General features: G+C 36.3%; 2 protein-coding genes across 5 annotated transcripts in view; one reads left to right on the plus strand and one right to left on the minus strand.

The window, feature by feature from the left end:
- Positions 1-9,451, plus strand: MTIF3 (mitochondrial translational initiation factor 3). Of its 4 annotated transcripts, none has more exons than XM_074303592.1 (4): positions 1-664; positions 5,099-5,556; positions 6,653-6,807; positions 9,198-9,451. In XM_074303592.1, exons 2-4 carry the CDS (start codon positions 5,100-5,102, stop codon positions 9,420-9,422), a joined length of 837 nt encoding a protein of 278 aa, XP_074159693.1. In that variant the 5' UTR covers positions 1-664; position 5,099; the 3' UTR covers positions 9,423-9,451. The 4 variants fall into 4 exon arrangements, with proteins under 4 accessions (XP_074159693.1, XP_074159690.1, XP_074159692.1 ...); XM_074303589.1 differs by having other exon boundaries at positions 652-925; XM_074303591.1 differs by lacking the exon at positions 1-664 and adding an exon at positions 1,017-1,367.
- The window catches only part of GTF3A (general transcription factor IIIA), a 22,403-nt gene continuing 16,148 nt past the window's right edge, over positions 9,409-15,663 (minus strand). The window contains exons 6-9 of the mRNA XM_074303593.1: positions 15,393-15,473; positions 11,632-11,861; positions 10,079-10,138; positions 9,409-9,669 (exon numbers count right to left, since the gene is read on the minus strand). Of these exons, the coding sequence (XP_074159694.1) occupies positions 9,517-9,669; positions 10,079-10,138; positions 11,632-11,861; positions 15,393-15,473 (524 nt within the window). The 3' untranslated portion in view covers positions 9,409-9,516. The remainder of the gene's footprint in view (positions 9,670-10,078; positions 10,139-11,631; positions 11,862-15,392; positions 15,474-15,663) is intronic.

Genomic DNA, 15,663 nt, shown 5'->3' on the forward strand with positions numbered 1-15,663 from the left:
CGGCGGAAGGAAGTAGCCGACCGCCGTTACCGGGTTAGAAGAGGAAAGGGGGACTTTCCTTCAGCTTTTCCGACGGGAAGAACCTTAACTTCCGTTGATGTGACAGAGCGTGTTTTATGGGGAATCACTGGAGACCCACGCGGCTGTCAGACGAACAGCGCTTGGGCTCTAAAGCAGACCTCGCACGCTAGCTCTTTTGCTGTACCGTGGGACCTGACGTAACTACAAAGGCTCGCACTGTCATCACTGACTTTCACTGAGTTGGTTCCACCTGAGAATTAAAGCCCCTGGACAGTGACAGTTTGGAGCGGTCCCCAAGCCTTTCCCGGAGACTTGCATATAGCAGGCAAAGGTTACGAAGGGATACTAATAGGTCACGAGGATGGGAATTATATGAGCCTTCCAGAGAAGATGTATGCTGCGGACGGGGGCGGATAGAACAGGCAGCCACCCGGCTCCACTTGTTCAGTCTGCGTGAGACGTGACTTTAAGGGTAGCATTTTCGATAGGAGGATATTAATTCCTGCTACACAGCCCATTCCCCGGCCCGCAGCGCCGCCTTTCCTTTAAGCTCCCCTCGCGGGAGTTCCGCCCACTACGGGAAGCCGCCGGCTTCCGGTTCTACTTTGGCTTGTTCCTCCCGTTCCTTTCCGTCACTCTACAGGTAAATTTGACCCGAGACTGCAGCCTTAGGGTGGATGATTGGGGAAAAACCCTTTCGAGGCCCCCTCCTCCCCGCCGGGCTCGGGCAGAGGCTGCGAGGACTCCTGGGACGGTGTCCCGAGGGGCCCCGCCTCCTTCCTGGAATCCTTGGGGCCAGGCCAGGGAGTCTCGGACCCTGTGCCTGGAAACGGCCGGCTGCGGGAGGACGTTCCCCCGCATTTATGAGAGCACAGCACCTCACTTACAGGAGCGGGGTGTGGAGGTGATAGGCACAGCCCGGGGTAGTCCTTCCTGGCAGGAACCTTGGGGTTAAACGGGAGCCTGGGGCCGGGGGCAGGCCGGCAAAGCGCTGGAAAAGGAGAGCTCCGGTGCGAGTGGAATCAGGGGCAGCCTCTAGAGAAATGGGTCCCGGGGTGACACTCGGAATACGACTTAACACGTAGGCCGGCTGCCGGCCTCGGAGATCCAGGACACGGGCGGACCTTGATGCAAGCCCCTTAAACATGCCGCCTCAGTTCCCAAGGCCTCTCTCTTCTAGCTGAAGTGACCATGGCCAGCTAGTAGTAGTAGTAGCTCTTGGATTCGAACCCAGCTCTTAACCTTGTGGTTTCCAGGCAAGGATGTGGCACGAAGAGGATAAACCAGAATGGGGACAGCCTTAGATCTAGACAAAGGGGAATCATGTTGAGAAAACAGGTGGAAAGGTGGGTTGGAGCTAATGACGCATGATCTCGAGGGCAAATCTCATTCCTAAGCAAGGGGGACCCGCTGCAGGTTTTTGAGGTGAATGCAATGAAAGTGATTTTCTTTTTTTTTAAGTGCTTAATTTTTTTTTTATTCATTTTTCCAAATTATCCCCTTCCTCCCTCCACTCCCTCCCTCCCCCCATGACAGGTAATCCCATACATTTTACATGTGTTACAATATAACCTAGATACAATATATGTGTGTAAATACCATTTTCTTGCTGCACATTAAGTATTAGATTCTGAAGGTGTAAATAACCTGGGTAGATAGACAGTAGTGCTAACAATTTACATTCACTTCCCAGTGTTCCTTCTCTGGGTGTAGTTGTTTCTGTCCATCATTGATCAACTGGAAGTGAGTTGGATCTTCTTTATGTTGAAGATTTCCACATGAAAGTGATTTTCTGAGGAAATCGGCTGACAATAGGAAGACTAGTTAGGTAGTTAGCAAAAGTTAGGTGGGAAAACAAAGTACTTGAAATAATGGTAACGATAAGAATGGAGAGGGAAGCCCACGGAAGAGACATTTCTAGTCTTTGGTTTCACTCAACCAGATGGAGAAAGGAGGGAGAAAGGCTTTGAGAGTGAGCAGTCTTCAAAGTTTTGACAGTTAATTGGAAATCTTGAGAGGAGATGGGGCAGTGGTAAACTTAATATTAAAAAATCCAAAAGAAACAGGCACATTTCCCTGATTTTATCCATTTGCTTACTCCTATACATCCTGGAAGGAAAGCCTTCCAGAAGAGAAACAAGTGAAGTTCTATTTTTCTTGGATACCTTTGTCACATCGAGTTTTTGAAGGAAATAGAACTGCTGCACAGTTGCCACTCAATTTATATGGCCCTAAATTTTTCAGCTTGTGCTAATAAGGTGAGAAACCAAGCTGCAGAAAAAGCAGAAGTGTAGTGTCACAAAGTTTGGAACTAGAAGATGCTTAGAAATCAGGCATCCTGTGGCTTTATTTTAGGGCTTAATCCCAAATTCTGAAAAGTTTTTCACATTTTATCTGAGTGAATCTATGGTGTAATGGAAGAAGTCCTGGACCTGGAGTCAGGTTTATGTTCAGATCCTGTAATAGCTGAAAGGACTGATGCAGGATCAACATTCCTTTCCACACTGCAGCAGACTGGTCTTTGGCTTAAAGTTATAGCTACTATTTACAAAGCCTGATTTATTTTGTTAGAGGACAATGGTATCTACTCAACATCAGATTGTACTACTGTAAAAACTTACTGAGGCTAGGACTTTTTTGTCTGTATTTCACTAGACCAGTTTCTTAAAGCAGAAGCTCCATAAGTATTTATTGAATGAATAAAATAATCAACTGAATAGTTTGGATCTATCAAAGCCTTTTTTTTTCTTTTCCAGAACAGATTTCACTGTATGAAATCAAACAACCTACTTTAGCTCTCTGATGATAGTCTTCTTACCTGTCAAATGAAGTTAATATTTCTATTCATCTAGTTTTGAGGAAAACACTTGATAAACTTTTAAGTTATATGGAAATAAGAATTCTCTTCTTTTGCAGGTAAGAAAGTGAATGAGATTAGGCAAATTGACCAGAGTTTATAAACATTAGGTCACATGGGTTTTCCTTTCTTACTGTTTCTCTGCTCTGCATATATTATTACTAGGAATGCATTTATTTTCTTTGGGTGTGGGCAAAACCCAGAGGCTTGCAAATGAAAGCAGGATTCAGTAGTTCAATTACAGTGTATTAGCATCTCCTGCCAAAATTCTGTTGATGGAGAGCAAATGAGGCATTTTGTATAAGTTTATCAACTTGGCTGATCCATATAATATCCATTAGATATAATGGACTTATATGTGAAGATAAGAAGACCTGCATCAGTTCTTTCAGCTATTTTTTTACTTCTTGCTTCACATATGAGAATAAACTATATTTTTGGGACTCATATTGCTCTACAATCAGATTCTGTAAAGTTGGAGCCTAAGAGATAATAAGTCCCAAGTGTTGGCTCTCACACTTTCACAAAAACTTGACAATTACTATGTTGAATTACAGCGGATACATAATACATAATACACAGCTTAGGCCTCCATTCAGAGAACATTGTGGAGAAAAGAAAAGTTTTCTTTCATAACTTCAAGCTCCAAATGTAACAGGTATAGCTCAGCTATCCTTTAATCATTTTTTCACCCTTTAATCTCACCAGCCAGAAATATAACTAAATGTTTCTTAATCCTGTAGTGACTTAAGAAATGTTACTTGCTATCTCAAAATTATTAGACTTCTTTTGTCAGTTCCAAAACTCCATTTTGATGTGGATGGAATTTCTTAGCAATTCAGTAACTTATACAAACAGGGATACTTTGCTCTTTATTCTCTTCTCTGGAACTTACCTTTATGCTTTTTCAAAATGTTCTCCTTATCTCCCATCACATCTCCAACAAGCCTCTCAGTTATTATCAGAAACTACCAGTTAGTAGGGCCAAATGTTTTCATACATTGTTTCATTTGATATTCCCAATAACCCTGAGTCAGAGCCTACTTCATTAACAAATGAGTTTCTGAAAGGTTGACTTGCACATGGTCACAAAACAAATATCAAGGATAAAATTCAAACTCCAGCTTCTGTTCTTCCAGATCTAGCACTTTATCCACCACTCCTGCCACATTACTCTCTAGTATTAATAGCTTCTAGCCATTTGCCAGCTTGTGTCATTAGAAAGGGACTAAGGCCCATTGGATTTCTGTTGCCACTCATTTTCCCAGGTCTGCTCCCTGACTACTTGAGGAATAAAAGGCCTCAGCATAGTATAAAGGTGAGAGTCATTGAATTAGTCTATTCCAAAGTACTAATGAACGTCCCCAGTATGTGGGTTATCGTTTCTTTTAGTTTTTTCTCATTCTGGTCTTATTTTACTACCTCTCTTTGACAGACAAGAAGTAACCTCACTGGCTAACAGCTATGGCAAGTTATATCACATATTTTTTACGCAGGGATGTGTTCAGGATACACATTCCCATCCTTTGGCTTAGTACACTTCTGGGTTTCTCTTATGTTATTAAAAGGAAGAAATCAGTTCACTCTTTAAATGCTTTCTTTGTGAAGTTATCTACAAAGACAGGAACACTAAGGAACTCTGCTAGAGGAAAAATAATAAGCATTCTCCTCAGCATTCCCTATTTTACTCAGTATGTAATAGATAGGAGAGGATTGATATCAAAAAGACATCTAGCTGTAGCTATTAGGAATCAGATAGTGAATCTCAGATTTTGGGTTGTCCTTTCCCCTCAATTATTAGTTTTCATTTACTTTTCTCAGTGAGCCAACTTTATGGTCCATCTTATCTAGGATACTCTTGGGTTCTGTATAAAACCAAATTCATTGACCTTTTGTTAATCAGTGATATGAAATGTGTAAGATCCTGTTCCAATATCTAATATTAGATACCATAGTGTCTTGGTACATGTTATATTTTGTATATCTAAAATTGAAAGAAACCCCCAAAATAGGCAAGTGGCTTATGAGTGCAATTAAGTTAATAGCCACTGACACCCTTGTCTTTGGTAAATTTCCCATGTATGAGATCTTCTTTTCCAGAAACCAGCATTCTCCTAAATTATATTTACTGGGGATACTACTGTACCTTCTAAAGTGTCATAGTGCCAGGATAAAGGAAAACAAGATACTGAATTTTAATAACTTTGTCTCCTTTCTTAGAATGACAGCTCTTATAAGGAAGTTCATACATCAGACTGTGAAAACTGGAATTAACTGCAGTGATAGATATTTTACACAGACTGTGCCAAAGGCAGCACTAGCACAGTTTGGGGCTATCACTATTGCCAAAAGATTACTGCTACCTGCATATGCTAAGGCATTTAGTACTGTTGATTACACAGAAGATGAAATGGACAAGAAAAAAAAGTCAAAACCAACTTTTGGCAATGTTGGGAGAAAAATTCATCACCGAATTATTCACCTCCTTGATAGTAATGGGAACAGTTTAGGATCGATGCACCGGGCAGATGTGATTCGTCTAATGGAGCAACAAGACATGAGACTTGTTTTGCGGAAATCCAATGTAGATCCTCCCGTATACCAGTTAATGACAGGAAAACAGATACATGAAGAACAGCTTAGACTTAGAGAGATAGAAAAGGCTCAATCAAAAACAGGTAGGTATTTTAGTAATCATTTCAAACTGCTCTTGGAAATTGGAAAGATTATAAGTATTGTCTTAAGTCATCTGGGGGATTTTCATTTCTTTGATCATTTCTCACTTTACTATTTTTCTCATTTTAATGAGACTTCTTTCATCATCATTTCTTTCTTACTATCTCTTTAAGAGCTCGCTTTTAAAAAACAAAAATACTGAGCAAAAATATCGAAACAAATACTTGCCACTGAGGAAAGAATGAGGTTCTTATTAAGACCTTTTTGGGATCTGAATTTTTAGAATTTTCTTTTCTCACAAATTCTTAGGAGTTAAAGACATTCTTTTTTTGTAAAATTAATGATAAATCTTAATTTATGATTATGCACAACCAGATACTTAATGTCTGTGCTGTTAACATTAAAATGTTTGCTAATTTATTAACTAGTTATTAGTAACAAAGTATTTTGGAGAACAAAGTTTATTGAAATTAGAGTTAGGCGATCTGGGTTTTACTTTTTACTCTGCCTCTTCCTAGACATGACTTTGGAATAAACTGCTTAATCTTTCTGAGCTAATATCCTCATTTGTAAAATAGTAACTTGTCTTTGTTATCTTATGCTGTCTGGTGAAATTATGTCAGAGTACTTTGAAAACTAGAAATCTCAACAAAAACAAATTATCGTAATTTTCTTCTGCTAAAGTAGTACTCTAATTCCTTTTTTGTTTCTCCAGTTACATATTCATTGAACCAAAGAGCTAAGAGGGTAGCAACTAACAAAAATGAATTGAGTTAATAGGCAGAAATTCTAGAAGATTCTCAAACTCTATGCTAAAAGAAGAACAGGCTTTTGGGAGTATAGTCCTGGCCTCTGACTGGTTGCAGGAGTAGCCTAACTAAGTTTTGAAATAGAGGACTCATCACAAAATTATCCTTATTATTATTTGGCACAACAACTCATAAAATTGTTAAATTATAGAGAGGTTGCCATCAGTGGAAGGAATACTAAGAATGCTAAACTTATAGGTCTTTTAAAGTATCTTTATGATAATAACTAGATAGAGATTCAGCCTCTCTCACTAATAGTAAACTTGCAAATATCATTGTCTTTAATTAGGACGTCCACAGTTAAAGGAATTGATCTTTTCTTCAAATATTGCACAACATGATTTGGATACCAAAACTAAACAGATGCAACAGTGGATTGAGAAAAAATATAAGGTCCAAATTACAGTTAAAAAAGGGAAGACAATAGACCCAGAAGATAATATGGTAAGTAAAATCAGGTATAAAACACTTGTTACTCTACATAGTTTTTAAGACTTAAGACAAAATTATGTGCAACCAAGTGTCCAAACATTTAATTGTAAAAGTTAGCTGCTAGGTCATTATCTAAATGTTATCATAGGATTGTCTATTTCAAGTAAATGAGGGGAAAAGGGACACCAAAAAGTTAAATGATTTGCCTAGGGGTAGTCAGTAAGGACAGTTCCATATGCCAGGAATTAATCTATACAAAGAAAAGCAAACCAGTGCCTGCTGTCAAGGAGTTCTTGGTCTAATGGAGCATTAACCATGTTCAAACAAGATATAGACAGGATAACTTGGGATAATCAAGAGAAGGAAGGCACAGACATTAAGAGATCAGGAAAAGCTTCCCAAATAATTAACTAAAATGGGATTTTTATATGGAACTTGAGGGGATTCAGTGAAGGTAGGTGGAGATGAGGCAGAGTCCCAGGCCTTTGGACAGACAGAGAAATTGCTTAGAATCTGAAAATGAGGTTGTCATTGGATTGCAGAATTAGAGTAGAGTAAGGTATAAAAAGATCAGAAAAGAGAGGGGACCAGATTGTGAAGGGTTTTGAATGTTTAACAGGATTTTATATTTGATCTTAGAAGTGATGAGGCAATAGAGAATGGGAAGAAGACACATTTAAGCATTAGAATTGCCCTGTAAAGATTTGAACTTAGTTCCTACTTATTTCAAGTCTTACATTCTAGATACCATATTTATGTTAATAAAGCAGATTTGGAGGTAGGAGATAAAGCATGTCACCCACCAAACATAGTTACTTCCAGTTCCTGGCAGTTACCTTATTACCTGCAGTGCCACCTTTGAAAAGAAATTTAAAACTAATCTGTAATCTCAGGATTTGATTGTGCTGAATATAGAGAGAATGTTGCTTTTGGAGATAGAGGTTGCCACTCTTTGTCATTTCAAACTCTGCTGTTTAGCTTTCAGTTACCTGGCCTTCATTTAAAAATTTTTTTTGCAATTCTATAGTTTTTCAATGATTACAAGTTGATGTAGATTATTATATTAATTTGGACATGCACAGCTGATTCACTGCATTTACACAAAATTAACACTGTGCTCATTTCCAAAAAAGCTTAAGCAAACACTTAAAAGAGGACAATAATAGATTAATATACAATTAATTAAGTTAGGAGGAAAGTATGTTAGAGTAGTCCTTGAATTCAAATGACATATTTTAATTCTGTATTATAGTTGTGTTACTACTAATAGCTTAACACTTTCCACAAAGATTTGTTACTCTAACTGCGTATTTATTTGAACAGAAGGACTTCAAGAGCAACAACAAACATTCTGGCTTTGAGATCCCTGTCTTAAGAAAAATAAATGGCTTAATAGGCAAAATCTGGGTTTAGTTTTGTCCTTACCTTCTTGATCCTTTAGTTTCTCCATATATAAATTAGAAATTGAAAAACTGCCTTGAGTGACAAATTGTGAAGATAAAAGTGTCAAAATGTAATACATATATATATACACACATATACATATACACACACACACACATATATTGAACAGATTAATGAACAGCTACTATGTGCAAGCTTTTGCTAAGCATTAAAGGAGAGGAGATCTGTCAGATAGATTTGTCAGACTAGTCTAAGATTTTCATGATGTTTCTACTTTTGAGAAAATAAGTCTCTTTTTAAGAAGGTTATTTATAACTTTTATGAGGCCATATATCTAATTTTTTTAGTTCAGAAACATGGTCACTGAAGACATATCTGCTTTCCATTAGTTTAAAATAAATTATTTCTAGAATCTTGATATGTGATTTTGTAATGGTAATACCACCATGTTTCTTTCTTGTCAGATCTTCACACACCTTTCTCCTTGACAGGAGTATCTTACTAGTTAGGAGTGGGCTAACAGGGAGCCATCCCCCACAAGTATCTCCTTTATCTTTTGTGTGGGAGAAATAATCATTTGGCACTACAACAGATCTGTTGAAACTTTGTCACATCTTCCTAAATTTCTGCCATACACCACTATCATCTCTTAGCTATCACAATGAAATGACTCACAGTGATGTTCCCTTATGGGTTTCCGCTACTATGATGTTCCCTATGGGTTTCCGCTATTTCATGATTAGCAGTGATATATAAAGATTTCTGGGCACATCATTGCCAGTGCTGGTCAATTTAATTTCATGCAGCATATGGCTGGTATTTTATCTGTTCAAAAATCACCTAGGTTTTTCAACCTCTACTTTCCTATATAATATCTACTAGGCTCCAAAGCTCTGTGAGAAAAGGAATCATATCTTAATTTTTACAAATGTCTGTGTTTTAACACAAAACAGTATATAAGACACTTACATATAAACTTGATTTTGATTATTTTTTAGGAGAACCTCTTTAATAAAATTCTTGAGAGTATGCCTGAACTTGCTACCTTTGCATCCAAGCCCCAAATCACGAGAGGTGGAAAAGCTGCAACCTGTGTTTTTCGCCACTTGAGCAATAAAGAAATAGCTGGATATAAGAAAAGTAAAGACGAAACTCAAAAAACCACGGACACTTTGAATAAGGAAAATAATAATAATATGGAATCAAATATTCTGCAGCAGTGATATTTTAATAAAAACTATCAAAGGCAAAAGGAAAATAACATTTTTAATTAAAAAAAAAAAAAAAAAGCTACCTAGAAATCTATATATGTGATGTTTAGCCAAGAGTCAGTGTTGCAACAGTTGAGAGCATGTTTTCTTCAAAGCAATCTGATGACTTGCCATTTTTGGGTAATGTTTCTTTAATTTTGGGAGGAATGTATCCACTGAGGCGAGAGGCCAGGCTCCGTTTTCCAGTAGGTCGTTTTACCTTTGGAAATTTAAAATCAAATCACAGTTATTTCTTTGAATAATTTTTTTTTAATATTTCTAAGCAATATCTAAACTTTTCTTTTTGTTCTGGATCTGTGATGTCATTGGTGTAAAGTTTTCTTGCTAGTACAGCTAAACCAGTACAATTCATCCACAACTTTAAGTGTCTTAGAAGGTTACAAAGGGCTCTTGAGACATGGGCCCATAAACCATATGGATTTGAACCAATGTTCCTGACACCATAACACTTAACCATATTACTATCTCACAATACTGTCTCCTCTTAAGAAGTAAAGTCAGCATGATCAAATTGAAAGTAAGGTACTTTGGATACCCAGCAGAGGAATTAATTTGTTTTTAAGTTTTATGTTAACATGAAATCATAATTTTCATAAGTTCCAACTTACTTTGATCTTTAATTTTCTTTTGTCAGGATCATGTATAACGGCATGTCTTGTAAGGCTTTGCTGCAATGAAGGGAGGGAAAATAGTCAAATCAGTTATTCTTTATGTACAAACTTTGAACTTACTAAAAATATGAGTTAAAAACTTCAAAAAAAGCTGCCAGTTATACTATCATTAAAGGTCCGTCTCCACTCCCACATACCAAAAACTCCCCACACTGGAAACCAAGGAAGAAACACACACACACACACACACACACACACACACACACACACACACACACACACACACACACACGTTTAAAAATCAGATTTAGAAAGAAGGTAAAAATTACCTGAGAAGGAAAACAAGAATGCAAGCAGACCATAACAGAATGAATATAAATTCTATGTTATGGTCCACACTCATTTCCCAGTGTTCTTTCACTGGGTGTAGCTGGTTCTCTTCATTACTGAACAATTGGAACTGATTTGTATCCTCTCATTATTGAAGAGAGCCACATCCATCAGAAATGATCATCATATAGTATTGTTGTTGAAGTGTATAATGATCTAATCCTGCTTATTTCACTCAACATCAGTTCATATAAGTCTCTCCAGGCTTTTCTGAAATCATCCTGCTGCTTGTTTTTAACAGAACAATATTCCATAACATTCATATACCACAACTTATTCAGCCATTCTCCAGCTGATGGACATCCATTCAATTTCCAGTTTCTAGCCACTACAAAAAGGGCTGCCATAAACATTTTTGCACATATAGGTCCCTTTTCCTTCTTTAAGATCTCTTTGGGATATAAGCCCGGTAGTAACATTGCTGGGTCAAAAGGTATGCAGTTTGATAACTTTTTGAGCATAGTTCCAAATTGTTCAAAGTTGGGTCAGTTCACAATTCCATCAATAATGTATCAGTGTCCCAGTTTTCCCACATCCCCTGCAACATTTGTCATCTTTTCCTGTCATCTTAGCCAATCTGAGAAATGTATAGTAGTATCTCAAGAGTTGTTTTAATTTGTATTTCTCTGATCAATAGTTATTTGGAACACCTTTTCATATGACTAGAAATAGTTTCAATTTCTTTATCTGAAAATTGTTCATATCCTTTGACCATTTATCAATTAGAGAATGGTTTGGTTTCTTATAGAGTCAATTCTCTATATATTTTGGAAATGAGGCCTTTATCAGAACCTTTGACTGTAAAAATGTTTTAGGTAGGCCAGTCTTAAGCAAAAAATAATTGAATAACTACACATATCTATATATCCCATCTAAACTTCACCTTACTCTATGTGTTCTGAAATGGCCAGGTTTTTTTTTTCCCCCCCATAGATTAAGAAATGTCCAGAAAAAATAATCCAAAGTTCAAATGAACATGTAAATAACAGTGGGTGTTTCAAAGTAAAAGTAATTTAATCATGTGGTCATAAGTTGTTCTTCCAGTTCTACTCACTTCACTTTGTATCATCAAGTTCATACAAGTTTTCCTATTAAGGGTAAAAGGATTGCTTAGGCAGGTCCAAATGTTTAGTAGTTGGTCTTAGAGAAAAACAACTTACTTTCATGGCAAATGACTTTCCACAGCCAGCATGCTCACAAATAAATGGACGCTGCTCCTCATGAAAAGAAAGAATATGGCTTTGAAGATTGAACACAGTTGTGTATGATCTGCCACAGCCTTCTCTTGGGCATCGGCATACCTCCCGTTCTGGAGCATGAATTTTCTTATGCTGCTTAAGATAGTCTTTGCGTTTGAAGGTTTTTCCACATATATCACATGTTATTTCCTCTGGTTAGGAGTGAGTAGGGAGAGGAAAGGCAAAGAACAAAAGCATTTAGGTTAAGTTACAAATTATTTTTTTCCCTATGATACAGAAAAAGTCAGTCCTGAGTTATGTTGTAACTGATCCTGAGTGTTAAGATCAACATCTTTTGTAATTAAAGGAATTCAGAAGAGACAAGGGAATAAACATGTTAGAGCCAACTATGTGATTTTACAAATGTTATCTCATTTGAGGGAATTCAAATCCAGTTTTCCATATCAATCAAAAGCCTTATTTTAAATCTTGTTAAGGTTTCTACTATATAATTCAGAGTGTTATCCCATTATCCTGCTATGAAGATCCTCAACATTGTGACTAGAAAGATGTCATCTCTTTTATTATTTTATAATTACAAGTAAAATCAATTTTAATTTCTGTTGTCTACAATTTGAGTTTCAAATTTTCTCCTGCCCTCCAACCCTTGCCCCTTTGTTTTGAGAAGGCGAGTGATTTGATAAAGGTCCAATCATGTAAAATATATTTCCATCATACTCAAGTTATAAAAGAAAATGCCAAAAAATCCCAAAGGAAAAAATAACATACTTTGATCTGCATTCAAATTCCATGTTTTTTTTTTTTTTTTTGTCTGTTTGTTTTGTTTTTAAAGGGGGCTAGCACTTTTTATTGTTGAATTTGTCCAGATTTTTGTATTGCTGAGAGTAGCTAAGTCATTTACAGTTGCTCATCATATAATATTGCTGTTACTGTGTTTAGTACTTTTCTGGTTCTGCTCACTTCACTTTGGTTCTTTTTTTTTTTTTTTTAAATAACATTATCCCTTGTATTCATTTTTCCAAATTTTCCCCTCCCTCTCTCTACTCCCTCCCCTAGATGACAGGTAATCCCATACTTTTTACATATGTTACAGTATAACCTAGATACAATATATGTGTGTAAATCCAATTTTCTTTTTGTACCTTAAGAATTGGGTTCCGAAGGTGTAAGTAACCTGGGTAGAAAGACAGTAGTGCTAACAGTTTACATTCAATTCCCAGTGTTCCTTCTCTGGGTCTCACTTCACTTTGAATCAGTTCATATAAATCTAGGTTTTTGTGGTCATCCTTTCTTATAGCACCACAACAGTAATAATCTTATACCATGATTTGTTCAACCATTCCCCAATTGATAGGCATTCCCTCAATTTCCAATTTGCCACCAAAAAAGTATTATTATAAATACTTTTGAATATATTTTGTATTTTTTTTTATCTCTTTTGGGATACAAACCTAGTAGAGGTATTGTTGAATCAACAGGTATGGAGAGTTTTATAATCTTTGGGCATAATTCCAAATTATCTCATTTTTTCCATATCCTCTCCAAAATTTGTCACTTTTCTGTTATTCTATTAGTCAATCTATTAGGTATGAGATAGTACCTCAGAATTGTTTTAATTTGCATTTCTCCAATCAGTAGTGAGAGCATTTTTTTTTCAATATGGATCCAAATAGCTTTGATTACTTCATTTAAAAATAGTATCTTTTGATCATTTATCAACTGGGAAATGGCTCTTATTTTTATAAATTTGATTCAGTTCTCTATACATTTGAGAAGTGAGACTTTTATCAGAGAAATTTGTTTCAATTTTTTTCCAGTTACTATTGCTAACTATATTTCCCTATATGCTATTTACCCTCCCCCCTTTTATTCAATTCTTTCTCTTCTTTCACCCTGTTCCTCCTAAAAAGTGCTTTGCTTCTATCATTTCCTGCAATATGCCTTCTATTCTTTCAATGCCTTCCCCCTTCTCTTATACACTTTCCTTTCTACTTTGCTGTAGGGTGAAATAGATTTCTATATCCATTTGAGATATAGAGCCAGTTCTGATGACATAAAGTTCACTCATCCTCCCCAATATCTCCTATCCTCTCCCTCCATTGTAAGAGCTTTTTCTTACCTCTTATGTGAGATAATTTACCCTATTCCATCTCTCTTTTCCTTTCTCCCAATATATTCCTCTCATTAATTTTTTAAGATATTTATATTCAATTCACATCTATGCTCTCTGTCTATATACACTTCCAACTACCCTAAAAATGAAAAAGGTTTTATGAGTTACAAATAAGCTGCTTACAATACTTTCTTCTTGAGCTGGGAGCTCTGAAATTTGGCTATAATGGGAAGGGATCTCTTTTAAGATAATGACTGGTGAATTCTTTTAATTTCTCTTTTACCCTCTGGTTCTAGAATATCAGAACTATTTTCCTTAATAACTTCCTAAAATATGATGTCCAAGCCTTTTTTTTTTAATCATGGCTTTCAGATAGTCCAATAATTCTTAAATTATTTCTTTAATTAGATTTTCTTTAATTAAATTTCTTTAATTAGATTTTAAAATTTGGCATTCCCAATTCATTGATCTATTCTTTCTCTGAAGAGACTTGATATTTTGGATTCAAGTTTTTCTACACCACTAATTATGCTGGACAGGCTCTAAGTCATAACTTATGTTCTTGTCCATACTCCTTTTAATGTAATTTTGATTTCTTGTGAACTATTCTGGAATAATTTGTTATTTACCTATCCTCTCTTAAGATTCCACAAGATTCTGTATTTATCAGCTGTTGTTTCAATTTCCTTTGTTTAAGAATCTCTATTTACAGTATTTTCTTCTTTTTGAAACTTATTGGTTTTAGTCTTTTCTCATAATATTCTCATTAATCACTTTCTATCTTCTTCCTACTCCTGAATAGGGTACATGTATACCTAGGAATGGAGTGTAGAACTGCCTCAGCCTACTATAATAATGGGAATTTGCTTTTCATTGATCTTAGTGCTATAAGTAGCACAGTAGCTTCTGGGAAGGCAGAAAAGGCCCACTTAGATTTACTTCTTTTTCAGGTTCGGTGCAACCACTCAAACTGACCCTCTGTCCTAGTTCCATTCCTAGTTCTTATTCTTTCCTTCTGTGGCTAAGGTGAATCAGTTTCTACCACTTTTTTTTGCAGAGTGTTAGGAAGGACAGGGTGAATCTTCTGGACAGATTTTTCATACTTCAAGGCCCCCTAACAAAAAGGCCATCCCATATAACAGCAAGTTCAATTTCCTTTTGCCTCTAATCTACTACATAAGCAGTTTTCTTGCTGCTCTTTGCAGCCGTGTGAGGGATAGAGTGGTGGGGTTGGGAGAGGGGGAGATGCTGGCAATTTCTGTAATAAGCTAGGTTTTTTTGTGAGTCTTAGGCACAAACCTATGAGTCAGTTTGTACACTCTTCTAGAGAATAGAAGCTGATGGGGGAGGAATGCTGAGTGAGCATTTCAACATTAATGATCTCCAGTGTTACTTTATTAAGCTGCTACTTGCTGAGGTTCCTGTTTCTTGTGTTGTGGATTTATTTATATTTGTTCTACTTATGCCACATAATTACCTTTTGAATGACTTTTTTTGGAAGAAAAAGAATTTAATGGACCTTGAGAAAAAAAAATCTAGTCTATCATCTTGCTGGTCACAACAGTCAATAGTAACATGACATTAACACAACGTAATATATCATTTTTACCTTTATGAGTTTCTTTCATGTGTTTCAGTAGCTCTGTCCACGTTTTTGCCAAAAAGGAACAATCCTTTCGACACACATATCCTGTTTTTTTTTTTAAAGGGCATATTGTTAGTATAGTATCAATGACCTCAATAAACTGCAGGGGAACATACCAATTCTATAATTTAAAAAAAAAAAAAAAAAGCCACTTTTGAGTGAACTTATGGATAAGCAAGCTTATGGAAGAATTGGTAAGATGAGATTTAATCTGTATCATTAGAAGACATTCAAA

The sequence above is a fragment of the Sminthopsis crassicaudata genome, chromosome 3 (assembly GCF_048593235.1).
Source record: "Sminthopsis crassicaudata isolate SCR6 chromosome 3, ASM4859323v1, whole genome shotgun sequence".
Classification (NCBI taxonomy): domain Eukaryota; kingdom Metazoa; phylum Chordata; class Mammalia; order Dasyuromorphia; family Dasyuridae; genus Sminthopsis; species Sminthopsis crassicaudata.

Excerpts from the sequence above, each read along its gene's own strand:
- MTIF3 (XM_074303589.1), top strand. The coding sequence starts at position 699 with ATGATTGGGGAAAAACCCTTTCGAGGCCCCCTCCTCCCCGCCGGGCTC. Across the intron at positions 926-5,098 it reads TACAGGAGCGGGGTGTGGAG|AATGACAGCTCTTATAAGGA; the intron begins GTGATAGGCACA and ends CTCCTTTCTTAG. Across the intron at positions 6,808-9,197 it reads TAGACCCAGAAGATAATATG|GAGAACCTCTTTAATAAAAT; the intron begins GTAAGTAAAATC and ends ATTATTTTTTAG.